At 40.7% G+C, this 27,372-nt stretch overlaps 1 protein-coding gene across 1 annotated transcript in view; it reads left to right on the top strand.

Moving 5' to 3' along the window:
• The window catches only part of LOC139751196 (UDP-glucosyltransferase 2-like), a 70,603-nt gene extending 44,224 nt beyond the window's left edge, over positions 1 to 26,379 (top strand). The window contains exons 2-5 of the mRNA XM_071666362.1: positions 869 to 1,091; positions 15,084 to 15,303; positions 17,273 to 17,389; positions 18,927 to 26,379. Of these exons, the coding sequence (XP_071522463.1) occupies positions 869 to 1,091; positions 15,084 to 15,303; positions 17,273 to 17,389; positions 18,927 to 19,089 (723 nt within the window). The 3' untranslated portion in view covers positions 19,090 to 26,379. The remainder of the gene's footprint in view (positions 1 to 868; positions 1,092 to 15,083; positions 15,304 to 17,272; positions 17,390 to 18,926) is intronic.
• Positions 26,380 to 27,372: the final 993 nt, after the last annotated feature.

The raw sequence follows: 27,372 nt of genomic DNA, 5'->3' as shown, positions 1-27,372 counted from the left end.
CCATCACCCTACGTCATCACTGGACGGTGATGGGTGTGTGTTATACTCACTCCCATCACTGGACGGTGATGGGTGTGTGTTATACCCACTCCTTCCTTGGGTAAGAAAATCTCGCACTGATGATAATCAAGTTTGTTGATAACTTTGACGTTCTCAGATGCCATATTTTATGTTCTTAATCTAAGAGACAGACATTAACACTTCAGTGAAATTAGAACTAGCCATTACCCATAGATTCATCTTAATGATGAATGAAACACTTGACCCGGCCATATTATTTTGTACCGTCATTACAAATGTTTGTAACTGCCCCTCCCATGGTACATACTGAAGATTGGGAGCTTAAAATGTGTGGGGTATGTTGTTGTTCTGTTAACATAGCGGCTGATTTGAATGCATAGTAGATGTTCATTACAATGAATCACGTAACCTTAGGTAATACAGAGTGTTGAGCCGGTATCTTGGACTCTACAGTTGAGAGAAGAACTTCAAGGTTAAGTTGTATTGATGACAGTGTGGTGTATCACCTTTGTTGATGCCCCTACGACACCTCAGCTGTTATCATACGCTGGAAACATAGACTGGAACGCTCTTGAGGTAGAGGGTAAAGGCCAGGTCATTATCCTCAAGGGTCCTACCCTCGTGTGCAGTGATCAATCTTCGTAGTGCTGAAGAGGTCATCGTTCCCTCGTACTCAAGCCATTAAGATCGGGCATCGTTGAGAGTCTCACACCATAGTCTTACCAAGTCCATGTGCATGCTCTCCTCTCCTGCATGACCTTCCACTACCAGTTACTCCCTCCACCCCCGTGTAAACCAGCAGCATCAGTAAACAGTTTACCCTTGTGTGTGTGTGTGTATGTTGCAGGAGGTTGGGGAGTGGCTGGAGGGCGCGGGCGAGGCTGGCGTGGTATACTTCAGCATCGGTTCCTTCCAGAAGACATCCAAGATCCCCCGGCAGTATCGCGACGCCCTCATGCAAGCATTCGCCCTCCTCCCGCACCGCGTCCTTATCAAGTACAGCGGCAACGACATCCGCCTTCCCCCCAATGTGCGAGCCTTCCCCTGGCTTCCCCAGCAGGACGTTCTTGGTGAGTACTTGCCCCTTACCTTACCCTGACCTAGCACGAGGTGAGCCCTGGTCCTATGTCTTACCTACCCCCCAGCAAGAGGTGAGTACTGGCCCTTATTTTAGATTCCCCCCAGCAGGAGGTGAGTCCTAGTACATACATTACCTTCCCCTCTGTGCCAAGAGATGAGTTACGTCCCATACAGTACCTTCCCCTTCTCAAGAAAGTGAGTACTGGCATCCAGCAGCAGATGGGTACTGGCTCTTATTTTACTGACACCTCTCTCATGAGGTGAGTACTGGCCCATGTATTACACCCACCCCCAAGAGGTGAGTACTGGTCCTTATCGTACCTGCCCCACTACCGGTAACCCACAGTTTTTAAAATACACCAGATTAATTAGAGTTTGTATCCTCATATTTGTAAGGCACAAAATTATGTATGCATCACTTGTAGCGTCATTGATATGAACTCTGAGCACTTACGGGTTGTGCTGATGACTTGTTATACAGGTGGAGCCTCAGAGGAAAGCTTCACTGGGCGTCCTCAGGCTGAAGCCTCCGGCAGGAGCCTCAGATGGGAGCCTAAGGCTTGATGTTGGAGCCTTAGGTAGCAACAAGCCTACAGGTACAGTGGCTGACCTGTCTTGTGACGTAAGGTGACCCGGGGTGACCTCTGGTACGGGCGGCCCCGCCGCCGCTCCGTCTTACTCCACTGATAAGATTGGCTGATAACGCTCACCTCACCTGCATTGTGGGACCTGCATTGTCCATGGGAGGTACTCTGGCGGTGTTAAGGTGCATCGCTCGGGGGTATTGTTTTTATGGAGGAAGGGAGGGGAGAGGGGGGGGGTGAGAAATACTTTTTGGCGGGGAGAAACATTTTGGTTAAAGGGTACATTGTGGCTGGGAGGTACATTATTGGTGTGGGGGGGGGGGTTATACTACAGTGGAGTAGAAATATACATTTAGGCTGAGTACATTGTAGCTGGGAGGTACATTGTGGCTGGTGGATACATTGTTGATGGGAGAGACATTGTTTTAGGGAGGTACATTTCTGGCTTAGAAATACATTGTAGCTGGGATGTAGATTTTGGCTTTAGGATCCACTATGGCAGGGAGTTTATTGTGGCTGTAGAGAGAGAGGGTACATAATGGCTTGGGGGTAGGTACGCTCAGGGTTCCCCTCAGTCGCTGGTGATAAACCTGAAGGTCTTGTCAAGAACTTGTTGAGGAACTTAAAGAGGTTTGTTGTTCCAGACGCACGTCAGGGGTTGATTGGTGACACAATCTTTGTGAACCCGGCCAGTCTCTGCCCACTACCTGAATAAACAGTATATTAGTTTGATTGAAATATTAGATATTTTGTATTCACTTTTGCCTCAATTGTGAGGAAATTGAAATTAATCTATTTTTTTGTATTCAAATTGAAAACGGAAGGTTTTCCTTGAATGTCATTTCCATAAAAGATTTTATCTTGGCTAAGAAAATATCTACGATATGGCGTTTTCGACGAAATTACTGATCAGACACGCCCATGAAAGTCTCAGATGGAAAATAAATTTGTCTCAGGAGCATAAATTTGGTGTACGTTATATGTTTTCTATGTACAAGCAGAGCCAGTCATGTCATTGGCCGAGGCATTATGGGTAACCGGACGTAATCAACCACAAAACAGTTCCGAACGTAAACATTGGAAGCTGACTTGAAATTCCAGACGTCGCCAAACTGAAGCAGCTCACAACACCTGCAGTTTTTAACAGCAGCTTCCAAGTTCTACTGACGCAGGCGGTGGGTGTAGTTTGAGCGAGAGATAGGCTTCCCAATCCTGGACAAGACATGTAATAACTCCAGGTTTGTGGAATTGCATTTTTAATCCGCACGCACGAGTGGTGGGTTTATGGCCTCGTGGTGGCCCAAGTTTTCACTTAATATCCTTTTCATGTAAGAATTTAGGCCAGCGGTACTCGTACTACATGCATATACACGATGAGTCCACATGATTGTTAAAGATCCGATAGGTCTTATCCTTAAGATTCGCCAAGCCTTACCCAATAAGGTTCGTCAGGCCTTGACCTTAAGAGATTCGTCAGATTTTGGTCTTAAAGATTCGCTGGGGCATAAGGGCCTGACACTGACTTGGTCTCCCAGTCTCCCTTTTCAGATGGAACTTGGTGTTGACTCTCACAGCCTCCAGTCATATAGGTAAAGAAAAATAGGATTGTGAACGTCTTTATTTTTCGGGAACATTGGGCAGTATACTTTTGCATTTACCTCGTCGTGTTCCGTAACGTTACAAGGGCAAGATGTAACCCAGTCTGAAATGTCTGGTTGTGTTTGAACTGAAATTTTCAGGTATAAAATGGTGGTCAAGGTGGAGGCAAGACGGTTGGTTAGCGGTACGTGACAGAGAAACGTTTGCAAACACTGGGGAAGACGGCAGTGACCACAATTTACTTTAATTCACTTTTAAAAGTTCCTATTCTCTAGAGAATTCGGTTCCCTGTGAGCTTTTTACATTACAACAAAACATAGTTTCAACTGGCGTCACACGTATAGGCATCACTTAACAATATTTACATTAGTTTCAGAGTTTAACCTTAGATAAATATTTCCTAACGTCCCGTGTAATCTCTTCATTAGAAAACTATTCCCTCCGTCCCCTATATTCTCATTAAAGAAATATTCCCAGACCTCCCGTATGACATTTTGTGTTACGCTGAACCACTTTAGCGACACCGGGCCGATTGATGTGAAAGACCCGGTTTATTCTGGTTCCATCAGATCATTTGACTAATTTAGTAGTGGTTATCCCGTCCCCATCTTGCTATTCTTCACTCCCAGTTCAGAGAGACAAACACGTCGTTTTCCTCCCCTTAAATCATCGCCTACGTTTGCTAGAAAGCCTTTAAGGCATTTTATGCCGTTTTTAGTAATACCAATGTTCACATGTTTAAGACAAGGACCTTTTTGCGTATTTCGAGTTGAATGCCATTACTATTTCCTTGAAAGTACCTCCTCCATATATAATAAGGCTGTCGTGTGGCTCAGAAATTGTTCACTTCTTGTGGTTCTCTGCTGATAAAGTTTGGCTGGGTATTAGTTTTTGTGTTGTCACAAGTCGAACCTTGTTGCTTAAGATTTCTCCAGGAAGTACTCAGCTGTGACTATGTTTTCACCGTTATCCAGATTCATTCATTCACATTTTTGTCTTGATTAAACCTTTTCCAGGTCATTACATTAATTTGGCTCCGACCACGGCTTTCTCCTTTGGCTTTACCCGTTGAAATAAATCTTTCATTGCGCATATATTCATGTTTCTTGTCTCCAGCACTGGGCAATTTGTGTGCTGGATGGACTTTCACCCAAATGTTCAACAATTTTCAGGTGTTTTGTGATGTTTCTTGGGAAAAAATGTGGCAGGTCCGTGACACTATTGCTTGTGAAATATTTTCCATCTCTTGAATCACCGGTGCAAGGATTGTACACTGATATTCATATAAATTTTAGACTATTCATCTCCAAACTAGCCCAAGATCCGTGAAGATTTTGAAGTAAAACCGAAGCCATATTTTATATAAGATTTTGATTTTTAACAATATATCTGTAGGATCTCATGAAAACTTAATTTTCTCTGGCGAATTCGGATCACTGAAAGTTATGCACGGTTAGAGAGGGGAAAATATAAACATTATGATGATAGAAACAACTTCATACTTGATGCCAGCTCCACTTCACGGTCGGGAGCATTCATTTTCTCAAGTTACTAATCGTAAAGTAACTTGAGACTTGCTGTGTGATATACTTAGTTTCATTGAACAAACTGAGTCTCACTCCTATTCATCTCATTGACCAATATGCGTGTGTTATGGATCTGTCAGTGAGAGACAGTTTGCTGTTATAAGATACACAAAGTATGCCAGAGAATAGTTTGTTTTTTTTAAGGCAATTGCAGTTCAAGTGTGTTGAAGGTCATGTTAGATATTTTACATTAGCAGAGTTTTACAATACGCCTTCCTAAAACCCTTACGTCAGCTTTGATTTATTTATACTTGAAAGAAAGGAGACAAAGTGATACGAATATTACCAAGATAGCAGCTTCTGCGTTGGCGGAAGGAAGAGCAGGGAAAACGAGAGGGCAAAACAAAGGCATCGGGACAAGGTACAACGGGGAGCAGCACGAGGTAGAGCAGGATGGGTGAGAGAGAGAGAACGTGGGATGCGGGGATGAGGGACACCAACTCTAGGGAAGGCAACAGAAGGTACGAGGGGCGTGGCTCTGGGATAGGACGAGGGGCCCCACGCCTGCACGCTGAAGGCCAGAGTCCCACATAGCCGTCAGCACTCCTCGATTTTTGGAAGTTCCTTTTCCAAGTTTTCTGGGGGGAGGGGGGGTGGTAAACATTTTTTTGAGGAGTATGAGCCACCTTAACCTGCTCTTCGACTGATGGACCATTATGGTTGAGTTGCCTGAGGTAAGCAATCGGCACGTCACAATGACTCTCACATATGTGTGGGATAGCATACTATTGATGCAACCTTCAGATTCCCGGACTCTGGGTCACTCCTTTATGTTATCCCACAATGGTTATGGGCCTTGTTGTCATTACCATGTTAATGAGAGTCGGACTTTATGATAATGACCACACAGTCACTCAAACATGGACTAACTGCAGGTTAATTATCTTTGTAAAGGGGCTTATGTCACCTGGGTTGGAGTATATTGCCTGCCCCTGCTTGATGTGTGCATCATGTCAATAAAAGTTTCACAGGGTTCGGTAAGGCTCCAGAAGTCATGGTCTCTCCTGCCAATGTTTTCCTAGGCTCCGACGCCTGTAGGTGTTAAATACAAACTGACAAAAAGAGTTGGAACCCTGTACCTGATGGGTACGTTGGCTATGGTCTTACATATATTGTTGTACTTTATCTAATCTACATCTCAGACCCACGGACACAGGACGATAATCCTCAACTTCGTTGACATGATAGAAAAAGCATCGTCGAACCTAACGCCGCCGCCGCCGCTTTCGTCACTCATGATGGCTGACAATCTAGATGTAAACACAAGTTTCCTCGGTGAAAGCGGCCAAGCTAAAGGCGTAGTCACGGCAGAGTAGGTGACAATGCACCTCAATCACCTTGGGAAACGTGAATGCATATATGCGGGTGGAGCACCTAGCCTTCACCTCCCCTGCAACACAATCAGCTTGGGTACGTTCCGTGACCCGCCGTGGAGCGAGGCGTCTCCGTGGCCATCACCAGATAACAGCCGCCCAACCCGCCACTGACGCCGCTCGGGAGCCTTCACTCTGTTGAGCTTCCTCCAAGAACACTTCCCTTTTTACCCAAGATCAGGAAACTCCAGAAGAAACTTCTCAGAACCAAACTGTGTAGCGTCCTGCGAGACTTCATGAAGTTTAACATCCGTAACAAGCTTCCAGATGTTGGCCAATGTTACGCCAAGGACTGATGGATAATCCTAAGATTGTTATGGATTGCCACATTTTCCGTACATCTGTCAATAAAGTAACGTGATAGTATACATTATTGAGCTGCATGTCATGATGTAGGTTATTCAGCCACATATATATATATATATATATTGTGATATTCTGCATTTTCCATAAATTGGCATGAAGTAGGCTACGCTTCAGGATAAAACGCTACTGTGGGTGTGCCCGAGAGACGCCCCCAAGGCATAGGATTTCAGGCTTGTCCTTGCAACACATCGCCCGAATCCTGTAAGTGCAAGCTGCTTGTCTGTTAGAAGCTTGTGTACCAACACTGCACGAGCGACACTTCACACATGGGGTGTATGGAGGTTTGTCCAAAAGTTACTCCTTTTGGCGGCTTTAATTTCAAGTTAATTTCAGTTTGTGGTGAACTTTTTTTCTGTTATTAACATACGTTTCCATCGTTCACCGGGTAAATCATATTTCTTATGATTTTCTTTCGTTCGGACTCGACAATTGCTGACCAAACTAGGAATACACCAGAGGACTGTAGGACCTCATTTTTTTGTGTCAGGTCTCACCACTCCTCCATGGTCGAAGAAACACCAGAATGAGTGTTTAGTTTTATCTTCAGATGTGCTGTCAGCAAAACAGTTTTTCCAGCACCAGAAAAAAATACAGAAACACTCACGAGGAAAGTTTTTGGCCATTACACAAGTTCGTGTGGTTCAATTGTGGGTCGATTACCTGTTGCCTCATCCGTGGAATTCCCAGTGACCTTTATTCACTCCAGTAAATGCTTTATGGACGGTAAAATATTTCTTTTTCTTGGGACATCAATGACAGTGTGGTAATCACAAGATTTTATTTTTTCTTTTAGTTCTACTAAATATTACTTATTTATAGTTGCGGTGGAACTGGCGGCCCCGTGATGGTTTCCTACCATTTTGTACTATATATTTTTTCTGAGGCGGACGGAAGTATTCGGGGAAAAATGGCGGAGAATCTCGCAGACCCATTATTTTTGTTGTAAAGAAAAAGTAAAAATGAAACTTTACTGTGTTGTTAATGCTTTTTATTGAAATGGATTATAGGATTATAAAATCATATGATTAACAAACTGTCATAAGTACCCACTGAAATGCCCTCGTCTCCATTTGAAGATTGGCATGAAATAGTACTTATCAGTGTTTTGAGCAATGGAAATGACAGTTAGCGGGGCGACTAACTACCGGAGTAACGCGCGTCGCTATATACGTACATACGGTTACAGTCAGTCAGTTGTCGGGGAATGATTGACTCCTTGGTTGTGAGAAATTCCTCGACGAGATGTACTCCTTTCCGTCCACTGACCTCGCTGAAGGTGACTTTCTGCTGGGAGTGTAACCCCATGGAGGCAGAGTCTAGGAACATACCTCTGATATATATATATATATATATATATATATATATATATATATATATATATATATATATATATATATATATGACGTAAAGTTTGACCAACATAGATTTTGATCAACATTGAAATGTGGAGACGGAGGTTGGCAGCCGTTTCATCAGTACACTTAGTTAGTTTTAAATTGATAACTTGGAAAGCACATTAATTCGGTACAAGGGTCATATGTACATGCATAGCGAGATCGTTTATGACCTTGGAACTACCGTGAACATCTAAAGGTGTTCAAAGTTTTTCGACTGTTGGTTCTAATACGACGTTGACGTCCCTAATGAGGCTGGTAGATAGATGTTCAGCCTCAAGTCGAAGTAACGAGACCAACAACATTACTTTGTATATATCTCGTTTGGTGTGCACCTCGAATGAACCCAGGACCTGCTGTTACCCTTCTTCGTTCGTTCATTTCTTCCACCTCCCTTCCATAAACCCTCGAACAAACCACTCCCAGATTCTTCAGCTCCCAAAAACCCGTTCCGCTAGTGGGCGGTCAAGAAAGCCATTCATAGCTTTTTAAGTCCTGCCGCCTGGGCTCTTAAGATGGTTTGTAATAATGTTCACTTAACATATGTATATGATTTATGGTTTAATGACGTACTCGATACGTACTAGAGGCAGCAACATAGACATGCCACTAGAAAACAGGACCCTCGCCAGTCATGGACGTGGCGAGTCGCACGCCATAAGTTGTAGGTAGTGTGTGTGTGTGTGTGTGGGGGGGGGGGGGGGGGGGGGATCGTGGTAACCACGTCAACATGACTTCTACGGCAGTCTTTCATGTCCTGAGTCAGGTAATGAGGGAGATTGTGGTTGGCAGCCACGTCAACACTACTCCCACATCTGACCCCTCCCACACACCAGGGCGTCCTCCCCGCCGCCGCTGAGTGTACATAATCATGAGAGCGAAGAGTTCACCTGAGGTATGTTAGTGTCATGCAATTGTGGTTACTCACTTTTCCTTCATAATTAGGAATGATCTGTTATTATCCGGACATGTTCGTTATTGTCATCACATACACACACACAATTATATGGAGAAGGAAACGATCTGTAAGGTCATCTCAAGGTATGTAAAATCAGAATAAGAATGTGCCTCTTAAATTTACGTATCTCACTTAAAAAGACAAGGAAGGCTCCAAGAAGGACAAGAGAGGTCATTTTAGAAATGATAAGGTCAAGTTGCGATGATAGGTTACACACCATAACCTTACCCATCATGGAAAAGATTAGAAGAAGAAAGACGAGTAACGAACACAACCTTCAGGCTTCTGCATCAGTGTAATGACTTCCATTCTTCACATTTCTTTCACATGGAAATACAGAGCCACCTGCTTGTGGTCATAACTTGAAACTAAGGCAAGAAACTTTTTTCTTTAAATGGTTTAAAGAATCATATCAATAATATAGTAATGGATGAGCTTATTAAGTCAAGTGATGAAATTGTTAATGATGTCTGTATACAAAAGCTTCAAAAGATACATGATAAGGGAATTTCAAGATAAGTGGCCTCAAAAGTGAAGACTCCCTTCCCCCACACCGTACTTTATATGTAGGTAATCAGTTACCCATATACACACAATATACTCGTAAAGCATTTCATGCGTTTGTCTTTACTGGTGCCTGGAGTTCAGTAGGTACACTTAGGCTTCTTGCTAGTGCTTGGGGTTCAAAAGTCACACTTGAGGCTACCTGCTAGTGCCTTGGAGTTCAGTAGTCATCTTAGCGAGGCTACCTTCCAGTGCCTAGGGTTCACAAGTCGTGCCTGGTAACGTGAGTTCGTTGTTAGTTATCTTGGTGTTGAGTTTTTGTAGTTATTTTACCAGTATCGTCTTGAGACGATCACTGTGGCAGGTAAGATAACGTAAGCTGGATTATCACTCCGGGAACACACAGATAGGAAGTGATAGGAGGGTACACCACTATGTATGAGGTAGACAAAACTGCTTGTAGAGGCACAGTAAAGGTATGGCGGCGCCTCTTTTCCTGTCACCACCACTACCATGTATGGCGGGCGTCAAGCGCTTGCTTGCCTCACCTCTTATGCACCTACATAATATTCCTTTCACCAGACGACCGTATATTGTCTTTCCTTTTCACCTGCAAATGTCTAACCTCCCATAAGGAAAGTATTTCTCCTCCAGTAGTTTCATTTCCCAGGTTAACAACAACCATTCTTCATATGCACCATTCTTCCTTTCTCGTCCTGCCAGATATATGCTGGTCGTGTGCTCTGGCAACAGTCGAGCCATGTTCGGCCTCAGTTATGACAGGTGAATTTGCTTTGATCTGATTCAGTTTAGCCATTTACATTCCAAACCTCACCTGTGTGTTTGTGTAAGGATTCACAAAGACAAAGCTTGGTACGGGTTCTTGTCAATAATAAACCCTCCTTGCTTGTGCCATTACTGGCACAGGGCGGCCCGTGTGTAACTATTACAGTGCTCTGTGTATAATGTGAATTGCTTCATCCCAAATAAATTCACTTCATGAGGCTCCACCTCTCATACTAACGAAGTTGTATAGACAAAATATATTTGATATATATTCTTTTTTTCATACTTGATCGCTGTTTCCAGCGTTTGCGAGATAGCAACAGGAACAGATGAAGAAAGGCCACATCCACTCACACATTAGCAGTTTTGTGTAATGCACCGAAACCACATCTCCCTATCCAAAGCCATGCCGCACAGACCTTCCCATGGTTTATCCCAAATACTTCACACACCCTGGATGAGTCCATTGAGAGCATGTCAACCCCAGTGTACTACATGTTCCAGTTTAATCTGTCCCATGCCCGCCTTTTACTCCTCTGCATGTTCAGTCCTTGATCATTCAAAATCTTTTTCATTCCATCCTTCCATCTCCAGTTTAGTCTCTCCTTTCTCCTTGTTCCCTCCAGTACTGACACATTTATCTTTGTCATCTCTCATTCTTTCCATATGTCATATGTTCAAACGATTTCAGTGTGTACTTAATGAAACCACCTCATGCCACATATCGCCCTCAAACATTTTATTTTCAACACATCCACCTTCCTTTGCACAGCACTATCTGTGGCCCATTCCTTGCATCCGTATATTAATGTTGGGACTACTGTACCTTCGAACATACCCATTTTTGCCTTCCCAGATAATGTTCTCTCTTTCCACACCTGCACACCCAGAACCTTTGCCTCCTCACCCACCCTGTTACTCACTTCTGTTTCCACGGTTCCATTCGCTGCCATGTCCACATCTAGGTATCTAAAACATTCACCTCCTCCAAGGTTTCTCCATTCAAACACACACCCCAACTAACCTCTCCCTAAACCCTGCAAGACCTAATAACCTTGCTTTTGTTAACACTTATTATCAATTTCCATCTTTCACACTCTTCCAGACTCAGTCACTAACTTTTGCAGTTTCTCCGTCAGATCTGTTACCAGTGCTTTATCATCAGCAAACAACAACTGACTTTCTTCCCAAGCCTTCTTATGCCCCACAGAATGCACATGCGCTTCTTTCTCCAAGACTTCCACATTTACATCTCTCACCATCCCATCCATAAACAAATTAAACAACCATGTAACATTACATACCCCTGCTGCAGACCAACCTTCTCTTAGAATCATTTACTCTCCTCTCTTCTTACTCGTACACATGCCTTTAACCCATGATAAAAACTTCTCTGTTGCTAGCAGCCTTCCTCCCACTCAGAATATTCTTAAGACTTTCCACAAGGCATCTCTACTATCATTTGCTTTCTCTAGATCCATGAATGCCACATGCAAATTCATTTTTCTTTAAGTATTTCTGATGCACATTCTTAAAGCAAACACCTGCGATCTTTAAGTTCTCTACCACGTCTGAAACCACATTGCTCCTCCCCAATCTGATACCCTGTACATACCTCCACCCTCTTAGTCAGTACCCTCCCTCCCATACAACTTAACAGGTACACTCAACAAACTTATACCTCTGTAGGTTGAAACACTTGCCTTCATCCCTCCTTCTTTTATACATTTGTGCTAAACATGCATTCTGCCAATCCTCAGGCACATCACCATGATCCATGCATACATTGAAAATCCTTACCAACCAATCAACAGCACACACACACACACACAGACAGTAGATAAAAACATCTCATTAGCTGACTTCTGATGAGATGTACCTTCTTCACTGGTTTAGGAGACAGGAACCATGTGACAGTAGGTCAACACAGAAGCAACGCACTTGTCAGGGAAGCCTTGAGAAAACTGTTTGCTCACTGGTATCTGTAGCAAACTCCTGAATACCATGACATCTGCACTCTGTAAATGAAACTGCCATATTAGATTTCAGCAGTTGCCTGGCGTCCTTTCTTATCATTTGCTAGATTCAAGGAAGGGTGTCCCTCTGCTGGTGCGAAGCGATGGTAAATGGAGGGCCAACTTTTATTTATTAATTTTTGTTATTATGTTTTCTCAATACTATGTGCCTGCTGTCTCCATGCTGTCCGACTCATGTGTGTGTATGGTCACACTTGCTGAACATAGGACATCCACAACACCTGCTTTGGCACATTATGTGAATCATACCGCACCCTCCACCTTTACCAGGCAATGTGGATCATACCTCACCCTCCACCCTTACCAGACAGTGTGGATCATACCTCACCGTCCACCCTCACCAAGCAGTGTGGATCATACCTCACTCTCCAACCTCACCAAGCAATGTGACTGTCGTACTTCTCCCTCACTAGGCAGTATTAAACTTACCTAACACTCCACCCTCACCAAGCACCATAGATCATATCTTACCCCCACCCTCACCGGGAAGTGTTCATCATATCTCAACTTTGCTAGGAAGTGTGGATCATAGCTCACACTCCATCCTCACCAATCAGTGTGGATCATAATGTATATTGTTCATTTAACATGTCCATATGTGTCCTCTTGACTGTGTACAACTAGTATCTGTTATGTGAGTTTGTGTGAGAGGAAGAAATATTGTTGATGAAGGTGGTGCTTTAGTTTGCTGTCTTGAAACATGGCAATTTCACCAGTATTTTCATTTACAGTTTTGTGTTGAAGTACATGGTTCTTCTTCAGTAGGATTCTTTTTAACATATATACATACATATATACACTTGTACATAATTCATACTGTCTGCCCTTATTCATTCCCATCGCCACCCCGTCACACATGAAATGACAACCCCTACCCCCCGCATGTGCGCGAGGTAGCACTAGGAAAAGACAACAAAGGCCACATTCGTTCACACTCAGTCTCTAGCTGTCATGTATAATGCACCGAAACTACAACTCCCTTTCCACTTCCAGGCCCCACACAAATTTCCATGATTTACCCCAGACGCTTCACTTGCCCTGGTTCAATCCATTGACAGCACGTCGACCCTGATATACCACATCGTTCCAGTTCACTCTATTCCTTGCTCGCCTTTCACCCTTATGCATGTTCAGGCCCCGATCACTCAAAATCTTTTTCACTCCATCTTTCCACCTCCAGTTTGGTCTCCCACTTCTCGTTCCCTCCACTTCTGACACATATATCCTCTTTGTCAATCTTTCCTCTCTCATTCTCTCCATGTGACCAAACCATTTCTAAACACCCTCTTCTGCTCTCTCAACCACACTTTTTATTACCACACATCTCTCTTACCCTTTCATTACTCACTCGATCAAACCACCTCACACCACATTTTGTCCTCAAACATCTCATTTCCAACACATCCACCCTTCTTAGCACAACTCTATCTATAGCCCATGCCTCGCAACCATATAACATTGTTGGAACCACTATTCCTTCAGACATACCCATTTTTGCTTTCCGAGATAATGTTCTCGCCTTCCACACATTTTTCAACGCTACCAGAACTTTCGCCCGCCTCCCCACCATATATATATATATATATATATATATATATATATATATATATATATATATATATATATATTTATTTATTTATTTATTTATTTATTTTGCTTTGCCGCTGTCTCCCGCGTTAGCGAGGTAGCGGAAGGAAACAGACGAAAGAATGGCCCAACCCACCCACATACACATGTATATACATACACGTCCACACACGCACATATACATACCTATGCATCTCAACGCATACATATATATATATATTTTTTTTCTTTTTTTATACTTTGTCGCTGTCTCCCGCGTTTGCGAGGTAGCGCAAGGAAACAGACGAAAGAAATGGCCCAACCCCCCCCCCCCCCCATACACATGTATATACATACGTCCACACACGCAAATATACATACCTATACAGCTTTCCATGGTTTACCCCAGACGCTTCACATGCCTTGATTCAATCCACTGACAGCACGTCAACCCCGGTATACCACTCGCTCCAATTCACTCTATTCCTTGCCCTCCTTTCACCCTCCTGCATGTTCAGGCCCCGATCACACAAAATCTTATATATATATATATATATATATATATATATATATATATATATATATATATATATATATATATATATATATATATATACACACACACAGACATATACACATTTACACATGTACATAATTCATACTGTCTGCCCTTATTCATTCTCGTCGCCACTCCGCCACATAATGAAATACCAACCCCCTCCCCCCGCATGTGCGCAAGGTAGCGCTAGGAAAAGACAACAAAGGCCACACTCATTCACACTCAGTCTCTAGCTGTCATGTATAATGCACCGAAACCACAGCTCCCTTTCCACATCTAGGCCCCACAGAACTTTCCATGGTTTACCAGCTGTGCATGTTTTGATATGATTCTTATGGAGTGTGAGCGATTGATGATCTTTTGTTAAGCCTTGATATATGTATTAAATTTGTGGGTTTCAAACTATGCTTCAGTTATCAGTGGTGAACATTGTTCTATAGATCAGGTCACTTCCTCTTATACATCACAGTAGGTTACAAAAATTTGAATTGCACTTTCCTGACATTCTTATTATTAGAACTTAACCTTATTTCCCATATCTTAAGTTTTAATTAATGAATTGTTGTTATGTTTTGTAGTTTACTGTTTCAGTTGGCATTGTAGAGCAGTATGAAATCCAATGTCGTACAGTGAGCCCAAAGAGATACTAATCAAATGCAGTATTGCTGCAGGCCACAAGGCGACGCGAGTGTTCGTGACACATTGTGGAAAGCACAGTGCAGCAGAGGCTCTGTATCACGGAGTACCCATGCTAGGCCTCCCTATCACCTTTGACCAGCCAAGGACGTGTGCAAGGTTGGCCCGCCGTGGAGAGGGCATCGTCCTTCAGTGGGAGCACCTCACGCCCCAGGCCATTGTAGATGCTGTTCATAAGCTGGTGCATGACACAAGGTACACATCCTAAGGCAGTCTTCTGTTTTGTACCATTATACATCACTAACACAGCATCCTAGGTCAGTCTTCTGTTCCATACCATTATACATCACTAGCACAGCATCTTAGGACAATCTTCTGTACCATACCATTATATATCACTAGCACAGCATCCTAGGTCAATCGTCTGTTTCCTACCATTATATATCACTAGCACAGCATCCTAGGTCAGTCTTTGTTGCCTACCATTATATATCACTAGCACAGCATTTCATACATGATAAGTCTTGTAATCAACTTGTGATTTACCATTGCCTACGATGATTAGGATTCACATTCATCACAGTCCAGTTTCATTTAAGTTACCCAGTTTTTATACCTAACTGACTCTTTCTGAAATGAGGTAGTGTTAGGAATGAAAAACACCCTTTGCTTACATATTTAATTTCTTACTAATGTTCAGACTACTGGCATGTGTCTAGTTTTACTTGTTTCATGTTACAGAAGTCTCCATTAGGAATAATAATGAGGCATAATATTTTTCTTCCAGAATGATTAATGATTTCCAGGAAAAAGAAAAGCATATTTTGAGTGAATTTTGACTAAATAAATTAAAAATGTTTAAATCTGTTTTCTGATTAGATGTTGACTGAATACTGCATCCTTAAATAAAAGCTGTGCAGATGTAATACTGTTGTATTGCATTGTCTGATTTTAACTTTAATCATGCATTTTTGATCTTCAGATTTCCCAATATGCATCAAGATTTTGGTTTTTAACTTCCTTTTTTATACCTAACTGGCTTTTTCAGTTTAGCAAGTTGCATCAGGAATAAACAAACAATGGCCTTTTAGTATACATCTAGCCTGATATCCACAACTAAGCCCCATAGACTTTTACTGTTACCTTGACTTCTTGATGTGCCCTGGTTAAACCCACTGACATCTCATTGCTTCCTATGTACCATATTTATCCAAATCATTCTATCCATTGCATACTTTCTGACCTCCAGAATGTTTAGGCCCTCCTATTTCAAAGGTTTCTGTACTCCATTCCTCCATCTCTGTTTCCTGTTCTTCCTTGCTCCCTCTTCTTTTGACATGCAGATCTTCATAAATCTTTCTTCATTTATCCTTTCCATAAGCTTAAACCATTTCACCACACTCTGTTTGGCCCTTTCCATCAGATTATACTTTCTACCACACCTCTTTGATGCTGTCTTTCCTTACACAGTCACTCTGCCTCATGCCACCCATTATCCTCAGGTATCTATTCCAGCACATCAATCCTCTTCTTTTCTTCTGTTTTCAAAGGCCTTAGACTAAAGTTATTATATTTTGATTACATAACTGTAAATGTAACATCTCAAATGTCTAATGTCCTCTTCATGTGGTTTACAATGTCATTTGACATATGATTCAATACATTTTATTATGTTTAATCCCATTTACATAGTTGGATCACGAACTGGAATATCCATCCTAAACCCCACAGACTGGCAGATGGGCAGACTCTAAACCAAAATAGTTTCTTAGCTAGTTTCAGTATATGTAGAGCTTTGAGGAACCCCTTAAATCAAGCTGGAAATGAGGTGAACTTGTCCAAACTTCTGTTTTACTGCATCACAGTCTAATCAACATCAGTTGACAAGCTTATTTTGGACCAGAGGCATTTGGGGACAGGAAAGGAATAAAGTGGACCTATGAGGTTACACCAGTGGGTTGTGATGTTTCCAGTTCATTCAATCACCAGAAAAAAATGAAGGGTCAGCTAGAAGATTGACATGAAGTGATATTTCAGTATACACTCCTTTCTTTCAAACACAGGCATTCACAGAATCCTGTAGTCTTTTCTCTGGTCTTCTCATATCCCCCACTTCATACATATATGACCTTTCAGTAATTTATCCTTTTTATCTGAAGTCCTTCCATTTCCATTTTAACCTCACCTCAGAGCTTTGACTTTCTAAAGTAGCACTGGTTGACAGGTACCAGGAACGTGTGAAGGGAGTGTCACGGCGGCTGCAGGCTCAGAAAGATACAGGCCTGGAGCGGGCAGTGTGGTGGGTAGAGTATGTCATAAATCATGGGAATGACTATCTCAGGTCAGTATCAGATTACACTGTTTTAACTGCTAGAATGATTTACAGATACTATAATGACTGGTAAACAGGAGTAGTCATTCAGTCAGTCTTGCACATGAAGGGTCCAGGATGTTATATTCATGAAGATTTTCACTTTATTAATATGACCTCTAGTATCTCTAATGAAATTATTATGACCTTTTGTATCTCTAATGAATAAGTATGACCTGTTTGTGTACACAGTACTTTCAAGCTTCCTCATAACTGTAGGAAAGTAATAAATAAAGCAAAAGATAGTTACTTGACAATATCCACACCCCCAAATTTTTGTAAATGTATTCATGTTGTCACACAGTTTGCTTGAAAAGATTTGTAATTCAGTACCTTACACTTTCTTTCAATTATTATCACAGATGCTCTTCATATTGCTACATAAGAATCTGGAATCTAAAAGTCTTTCTGAGAAGTATAGGAATGATATTGAATACTGTATATAGTCATCTGTAAGTCTACCTCATATATAGGTTGACCATTGATCTATGGCTAAGAAATCATTAATTTATTACATGACTTGTATATAGGTTGGCCTAAGTTTTTAAGGGTAATGGAACAAGTTAGGATAATAAAGCACCATCCTTTATGGCATATGAAACTCACTTCAGAAAATCCTCACTAAAAAATATCTTATGGCATATAAAACTCATTTCAGAAAATCCTTACTAAAAAAACATTTTATGGCATATAAAACTCATTTCAGAAAATCCTCACTAAAAAACATTTTATGGCATATAAAACTCATTTCAGAAAATCCTCACTAAAAAACATTATGTTTTAAAAGCTGAGGGTTGCTGAGCCTGAAACACCAGGTGCCAAAGGCAAATTGTTTACCATTTCTTATTATGGCACTTTAAGCAAAAATATTGTATACTTTTATTCAAGTATTCAAATCAATTAGGATATAATATTATTCGCAGTGGAAGAGACCTCTATAGGCTGTTAATGTTACAATAAGACAGCTGGCTAATGGAAGAGGTGGACAAAATTAGATCATCAATTAATGTCAACCACTGTTTAAGAGTTAATTGGTATCAGTCTGTCAGTCCTGAGTGTCATTTTTTGGAACAGGTTAATGATGTAGATAATGAACCCCTTGATGATTGATTTTGATATCTATTCTATATAACTGCACTGCCACACAGGTGCTATTTTTACATGAGGCAGCCAAGATAAAGTAGAATGCTCTATGTACATTGAAGTGAAAACATAGAAGTGGGAGTTATTAGTCTTTAGGATAAATTTAAAGACTGGCAGAAATGCTAAATATGCAGATGTTCTACTAGGAGTGTTAATGGTATTTTGGAGACTACTATAAGGAAATTCTTCCCTTCAGGTCCCTTAACCATCATGCTTAGGAGAGGCCATTCTACTGCTTGTCACCTTTTCTCATTAAATATCATCTAGGAATTTGGGTTCATAATAAATATTTTTTTTTTGTACATTGTTAAGAATTGACATAAAAATTATTTACTAATAAAGTTTTTTCTTCACCCATGAACAGGTTTTCAGGGGCAGATCTGAGCCTGAGTCAGTATCTCTTGCTGGATGTGCTGGCCATCATCGCAGGTGTTGCGCTAGTCATTGGTATCGCTCTCTTCTTCTTGGCCCGGTCTCTTTTCAAGAGATTTTGGCCCTCAAGTTATGCAAAGGCTAAGCTGCAGTGAGCTTGCTGTTATAACTGCTGCACTTACCACTGTCATTATGTACAATCTTTTCTTAATGGTGCTACTTCAGGTACAGTAAGGCAGGAAGACAAGAGGGAGACTCTTGTCATATTTTGTGTGGGTAATTTGAATGCTGATAAATAACAGTATAAACATTTTCTTGAATATGTGGGCAGATAATGTCTTCTATTTGGGGATTATTTCTAGGTTGATAATGGTTGCAAGCAGCATTAGTCATATTAGGAAATTAAGCGAAGACCATGAGAGCTAGATGCTGTATATTGCCTTGAAAACTGCATATTTATGAGTCCTACATAATCCTTCCTCCTTCTTACCTGGCTATAGGTATTTCTAAGATGCTGTATATCAACTCAGATGAAGAAGTTGAATATGATTAAGAGACTGCAATATAAAGAGCATGGACTATCGATAAAAAGCAAAAACAGGTAACTAGAATTAAATTAGAGAGGAAGGGTAATGCTGTCAACTAAGAGGCCATTAAGATGGTAGGAACTTTCTTATGTGGCTACCATATTACAATAACCCCAATTAAGGAGACATCCAAACCTTCCAAATGAAATGGCTCTTCTAAAGTACATGTCAGCAAATGTACGTATGATGTAAATATTTACTTTTAGGTGTCAAAATAATAGTGAGGAAGACTCAAAGGTGTAGATTCCATGAATTTTTTTATATAAATTTTCAGTTATGTAAATTTAAAGATTCATAGAAGCTCCAACATATGAAAAAATCTTGTGGGTTAGTGTCGTTATTACTCAAACAAATGTTTATCATTAGAATAAGTTTGATATGTTGATTGCCTTCAGTTAGATTATTGTAAGGACCATTTGTCATACTACTTTTAGGATCAGACATGTAGACATTTTTTTAATCATTTATCTAGGGAGTAAGGGGTGTAAGTGGGTTGTGTAACATAAGTGGTAGTATAAAATAAACCATTTGTATAATTCAGATGTTTGAAATGGGTCACATTTTTTTATTTATCTTGAATTAGTGTATCAAAATATTATGGGAGCTAGTGTGAACAAGAAAAAAAAAAGCATTCAGTTAGCAGTGAAGCATGCACCATGAACCAAATACACATGTACATACATGAGCTGTATTAACATATCATTATCAGGTTTGTTAGTTGGTAGAGAATACATATCTTCAGTATTCCAATACAGCCCCATGAAAATTTTTTCCTTGAATACTTGTATAATAATATATTTCTCTTTGCTCTGAAATACATCCTGCATATTGCTTTTCTTAAGTACTTGTACTACTACATATAAGGTATGATCAGAAAGTTCTAGGACTTGGCCTTATTTTAGAGAATGGTGTACATCCAACATTTTTATATGCAGTTCCCTTTATAGTTTCTGCCACATTTGTAAGCAGTGTTGGAAGTCTTCATCCGTGAACTAATTGAGTTCTGCTCTCATGTTATTATGGGTAGTTGGAATGTCATCAGATCTATCTTTCAGCTTCATTTTGATTATTATTATTTATTATACTTGATTGCCATTTCCCATGTTAGCTAGGTAGTGCCAGGAAACAGATGAAGAAAAACCCATCCACTCTCATAAACATATATACACTTATAGTCACATACATGTACATATATACATATATATATGTGAATGTAGGTTTGCGACAGGGGTGTGTGATGTCTCCATGGTTGTTTGATTTGTTTATGGATGGGGTTGTTAGGGAGGTGAATGCAAGAGTTTTGGAAAGAGGGGCAAGTATGCAGTCTGTTGTGGATGAGAGAGCTTGGGAAGTGAGTCAGTTGTTGTTCGCTGATGATACAGCACTGGTGGCTGATTCATGTGAAAAACTGCAGAAGCTGGTGACTGAGTTTGGTAGAGTGTGTGAAAGAAGAAAGTTGAAAGTAAATGTGAATAAGAGCAAGGTTATTAGGTACAGTAGGGTTGAGGGTCAAGTCAATTGGGAGGTAAGTTTGAATGGAGAAAAACTGGAGGAAGTGAAGTGTTTTAGATATCTGGGATTGGATCTGGCAGTGGATGGAACCATAGAAGCGTAAGTGAATCATAGGGTAGGGGAGGGGGCAAAAATTCTGGGAGCCTTGAAGAATGTGTGGAAGTCGAGAACATTATCTTGGAAAGCAAAAATGGGTATGTTTGAAGGAATAGTGGTTCCAACAATGTTGTATGGTTGTGAGGCGTGGGCTATGGATAGAGTTGTGCGCAGGAGAGTGGATGTGCTGGAAATGAGATGCTTGAGGACAATAAGTGGTGTGAGGTGGTTTGATCGAGTAAGTAATAATGGGGTAAGAGAGATGTGTGGTAATAAAAAGAGTGTGGTTGAGAGAGCAGAAGAGGTTGTTTTGAAATGGTTTGGTCACATGGAGAGAATGAGTGAGGAAAGATTGACCAAGAGGATATATGTATCTGAGGTGGAGGGAACAAGGAGAAGTGGGAGACCTAATTGGAGGTGGAAAGATGGAGTGAAAAAGATTTTGAGTGATCGGGGCTTGAACATGCAGGAGGGGGAAAGGCGTGCAAGGAATAGAGTGAATTGGCACGATGTGGTATACCGGGGTCGACGTGCTGTCAATGGATTGAACCAGGGCATGTGAAGCGTCTGGGGTAAACCATGGAAAGTTCTGTGGGGCCTGGATGTGGAAAGGGAGCTGTGGTTTCAGTGCATTATTACATGACAGCTAGAGACTGAGTGTGAACGAATGGGGCCTTTGTTGTCTTCCTAGCGCTACGTTGCGCACATGAGGGGGGAGGGGGTTGTTATTACATGTGTGGCAGGGTGGCGATGGGAATGAATAAGGGCAGACAGTATGAATTATGTACATGTGTATATATGTATATGTCTGTGTATATATATGTGTATACGTTGAGATGTATAGGTATGTATATTTGCGTGTGTGGACGTGTATGTATATACATGTGTATGTGGGTGGGTTGGGCCATTCTTTCGTCTGTTTCCTTGCGCTACCTCGTATATTAAATTTTAGGGAGAATAAAAAGATGTTCTGGAAGGAGGTAAATAAAGTGCGTAAGACAAGGGAGCAAATGGGAACTTCAGTGAAGGGCGCAAATGGGGAGGTGATAACAAGTAGTGGTGATGTGAGAAGGAGATGGAGTGAGTATTTTGAAGGTTTGTTGAATGTGTTTGATGATAGAGTGGCACATATAGGGTTTTTTGGTCGAGGTGGTGTGCAAAGTGAGAGGGTTAGGGAAAATGATTTGGTAAACAGAGAAGAGGTAGTGAAAGCTTTGTGGAAGATGAAAGCCGGCAAGGCAGCAGGTTTGGATGGTATTGCAGTGGAATTTATTAAAAAAGGGGGTGACTGTATTGTTGACTGGTTGGTAAGGTTATTTAATGTATGTATGACTCATGGTGAGGTGCCTGAGGATTGGCGGAATGCGTGCATAGTGCCATTGTACAAAGGCAAAGGGGATAAGAGTGAGTGCTCAAATTACAGAGGTATAAGTTTGTTGAGTATTCCTGGTAAATTATATGGGAGGGTATTGATTGAGAGGGTGAAGGCACGTACAGAGCATCAGATTGGGGAAGAGCAGTGTGGTTTCAGAAGTGGTAGAGGATGTGTGGATCAGGTGTTTGCTTTGAAGAATGTATGTGAGAAATACTTAGAAAAGCAAATGGATTTGTATGTAGCATTTATGGATCTGGAGAAGGCATATGATAGAGTTGATAGAGATGCTCTGTGGAAGGTATTAAGAATATATGGTGTGGGAGGAAAGTTGTTAGAAGCAGTGAAAAGTTTTTATCGAGGATGTAAGGCATGTGTACGTGTAGGAAGAGAGGAAAGTGATTGGTTCTCAGTGAATGTAGGTTTGCGGCAGGGGTGTGTGATGTCTCCATGGTTGTTTAATTTGTTTATGGATGGGGTTGTTAGGGAGGTAAATGCAAGAGTTCTGGAAAGAGGGGCAAGTATGAAGTCTGTTGGGGATGAGAGAGCTTGGGAAGTGAGTCAGTTGTTGTTCGCTGATGATACAGCGCTGGTGGCTGATTCATGTGAGAAACTGCAGAAGCTGGTGACTGAGTTTGGTAAAGTGTGTGGAAGAAGAAAGTTAAGAGTAAATGTGAATAAGAGCAAGGTTATTAGGTACAGTAGGGTTGAGGGTCAAGTCAATTGGGAGGTGAGTTTGAATGGAGAAAAACTGGAGGAAGTGAAGTGTTTTAGATATCTGGGAGTGGATCTGGCAGCGGATGGAACCATGGAAGCGGAAGTGGATCATAGGGTGGGGGAGGGGGCGAAAATTCTGGGGGCCTTGAAGAATGTGTGGAAGTCGAGAACACTATCTAGGAAAGCAAAAATGGGTATGTTTGAAGGAATTGTGGTTCCAACAATGTTGTATGGTTGCGAGGCGTGGGCTATGGATAGAGTTGTGCGCAGGAGGATGGATGTGCTGGAAATGAGATGTTTGAGGACAATGTGTGGTGTGAGGTGGTTTGATCGAGTGAGTAACGTAAGGGTAAGAGAGATGTGTGGAAATAAAAAGAGCGTGGTTGAGAGAGCAGAAGAGGGTGTTTTGAAGTGGTTTGGGCACATGGAGAGGATGAGTGAGGAAAGATTGACCAAGAGGATATATGTGTCGGAGGTGGAGGGAGCAAGGAGAAGAGGGAGACCAAATTGGAGGTGGAAAGATGGAGTGAAAAAGATTTTGTGTGATCGGGGCCTGAACATGCAGGAGGGTGAAAGGAGGGCAAGGAATAGAGTGAGTTGGAGCGATGTGGTATACCGGGGTTGACGTGCTGTCAGGTGGATTGAATCAGGGCATGTGAAGCGTCTGGGGTAAACCATGGAAAGCTGTGTAGGTATGTATATTTGCGTGTGTGGACGTATGTATATACATGTGTATGGGGGGGGTTGGGCCATTTCTTTCTTCTGTTTCCTTGCGCTACCTCGCAAACGCGGGAGACAGCGACAAAGTATAAAAAAAAAAAAAAAAAAAAAAAATATATATATATATATATATATATATATATATATATATATATATATATATATATATATATATATCTTTCTTTTCTTTCATTCATACTGTTTGCCATTTCCCGTATTAGCGAGGTAGCGTTAAGAACAGAGGACTAGGCCTTTGAGGGAATATCCTCACCTGGCCCCCTTCTCTGTTCCTTCTTTTGGAAAATTAAAAAAATGAGAGGGGAGGATTTCCAGCTCCCCGCATATTAACATAAACACATGTACACATTCATACTTGCTCGCCTTTGATTATTGGGAACAGAAAAAAATCATATGGTCAAGGTCAGGTGAATATGAAGGTTGTGTCATCAAAGGCATGTTTTTGTAGCCAAAAATTCTTGAATGGAGACAGCATAGTGTGAAGGAGTGTTGTCATGGTGCCGAAACCAGTGATCATTTTTAAACAGCTGGTAATGGCTTCTTCTGACTTATCCCTCGATCAAATGAAAACCTCTTTATAAACAGCCTGGTTAAATGCACCACGTTTACACATCAATGTAGTCCCCTACTTCCATAACGCCCGCCTGTAATAGACAGTGTCATAACTTTTTGATCACACCTTGATTTCTAGTGTAGAGTTTTACCTCAGAATAATAACGATGTAGCATGTTTCTCCAAAATCCCATATCTCTACTAACAAAGTATAAACTTTAGTACAAATGAAACTATTAGAGAAGCTGCTAATATTAACAGTTTACAGGTTCACTTAATTTATTGCATTAAACAAATGAGACTTTTTCTTGTTTGGATGAATGAGGATACCCAATATTTGAAAATATGAAATATCTCTGTAAGGTGCAAAGGTTAATTTCAGATGAAAGAAAATTTAGAAATATATGATGGACAAGTTTCAGAGCTATGAAGAGCAAGCTTTACCACAGACAGCAGACTATTATAATTCAAACAAGGTTAGGATGATATATATAAGTAGTTAGTGTGGAATTAGTTTTACTCATTTTATCTTGTAATTGCTGTTATAATCACATAATTATATTAGTGTAAATAGTTAAGCACCTTGTTCTTTATCATAAACTGTCTCTGTACATTTTCTGACCAGCCATGTAAAGCAGGTGTGGAATTGTATGATGATATACTTGTTATCCTTAGCTCACATGGAAGATTAATATTTCTAGGATTGTTTATTTTATGGTATTTTCAGTATTTGTTTGCATCATAAATTTGCAGTGAATAACTGTAATGTATGAAAACAGCAAAGGAACCACCACATTGTACAGCAAGTGAAGAGGCTTAACAGATGAAGCTCTCATGATAGTGAAAAAGTATTTGGCTTTAAAGGTCACCCATGATCAAATCTTTGTTGGAACCATGTTTAACATCTTGTTAATTCAAAATTCAGTCTTAGAGTCTGCTACATCAACTTGCTGTGTGAATACTTATGAAATAGGGTAACTGATGATAGGCTGGTATCAAGATGTTTATTTTATTTACTTATTTATTTCATTAGTATAAGACACAGCTTTTCCCATTGGACTTGGAATGTCGTGACAAAGTCATCATGAGAAACAGCATTTTAATGTTTTACGGAAAGCTTTTATTTTTGACTGATTCACTTGAAGAGAATAGCCCCTTGAATTTGAAACTGCTTGCATACCAGAGTATGAAATCTGACGTAACATTTCACAAAGTCAGTATTTTCACTTATAAAAGTGGATTAAGTGGAAACTTGTTCACCTAAATTTGTGACAAATTATTCATAGTTATTCATTTTTTGGCTGTTTGCCATGTTCAAACAGTTTTCAAGTATAAGCTCTCAGAAGTACGATTTCCTTGCATTCTAATTTATTGCGAGATATTGCCAAAGTTTTGCAGCAATTAAAGAAGGCCCGTACATAACTAGTAAATCGAGGTTTATGTACCCACGTACTTGTCTTACGACCTCAAGTCCCATGGTTTTTAAACATGTTTTTTGTTTCATAGACTTTTCTATAAATAGACTTGTAAAAAAATATATATATATATTTGATTGTTATTCTGTATTTTTTCAAATCTTTGCACAGTGTTTAAAACTCATACCCCTAAGATGGAATTTTATCATGAAGCCCTAACCGTGATAGTAGTTGGTAAAGCTTGTAATATGTACTAAATGATGCCACAGGTGTTAGGTTACATGGTTAAAAAAAAAAAAATATCATGGAGTATTCTTGGCCAAACAGGTACATATTTACCAGTTTTCTAAGTAATATTTGGTAATATCGTGAGAAAACTGATCATAAACAGCGGTGCTGTCTTCACTGGTCAAAGCTGTAATTTCAGTGGTGAACAAAAAAAGGTTTAGAACATCATTTTATCATTTCATTTTGTACACCACTCATACATACCCCTTTTTGCCCTCCTAAGTAATGTCCTCTCTTTCCACCAATTCTTCACTGCTTTCAGAACTTTTGCCCTCTCACTCACCTTATGACTCACTTTCACAGTTCTTTTTCCAGCTATGTCCACTTCCAGACATCTAAAACACTTCACTTCCTCCAAATTCTTTCCATTCACACTCTCACCCCAGCTAATCTGTCCCTATCCTGCCAAACCTAATAATAACATATACTTTCAACTTCCTCTCACACATTTTCCTGTCTCAATCACCAATTTCTGCAGTTTCTCTTATGAATCTGCTACCAGTACTGTGTCATCAGCAAAGAACAACTGACTCACTTGCCAGGCCCCCCTTCATCCCCAACAAACTTGCATTTACCTCCCTCACCACCTCATCCATCAACTAAGGTTATAGAGTAGGGCTGAGGTTTGTTGGGATACGAGTTAGAATAGAGAACATGCTGCTTGTATGCCCCCACCACTAGCTAGACCACACAAAACTTGGCAAGCTGCTGCATCACATGATTGCTGTTTGGCTGTTGGGAACTTAAGGGAAGGCCGTTTTGATAACTGTTTTTCATTACAACTTAAGGCTTTGGAACTCTCTACCCTCTCATGTCTTTCCAAGTAACTATGACCTGGCACATTTTAAAAGACAGGTTTTTCACTTCCTTCAGACTTTGTAAATACTCTCCTTTGTCCTTTCTTTTTCCTTTCCTTAACCTCTCTATATCTTAATTAAGGCCTGACCTTAATTTGGACTTCTGTCCATGACAAGAGCCATCAGTGTAGGGAAAAAAATATGGATATTCTGTGAAATTTATGAATCAATGAATACCAATTAGAGAGATAAGAAAGGGCATCACAGAAGAGTGAGTTATTGTTACACAAGATATATAAGAAACTACAGAATATAGATATGCATTACAGAGAAATAAATACCTCAAGAAATGTGTGAACATATG

This window comes from Panulirus ornatus, chromosome 11 (assembly GCF_036320965.1).
Source record: "Panulirus ornatus isolate Po-2019 chromosome 11, ASM3632096v1, whole genome shotgun sequence".
Classification (NCBI taxonomy): Eukaryota; Metazoa; Arthropoda; class Malacostraca; order Decapoda; family Palinuridae; genus Panulirus; species Panulirus ornatus.
The sequence above is the reverse complement of the archived record's forward strand: the minus strand, read 5'-3'. Positions and strand labels throughout refer to the sequence as shown.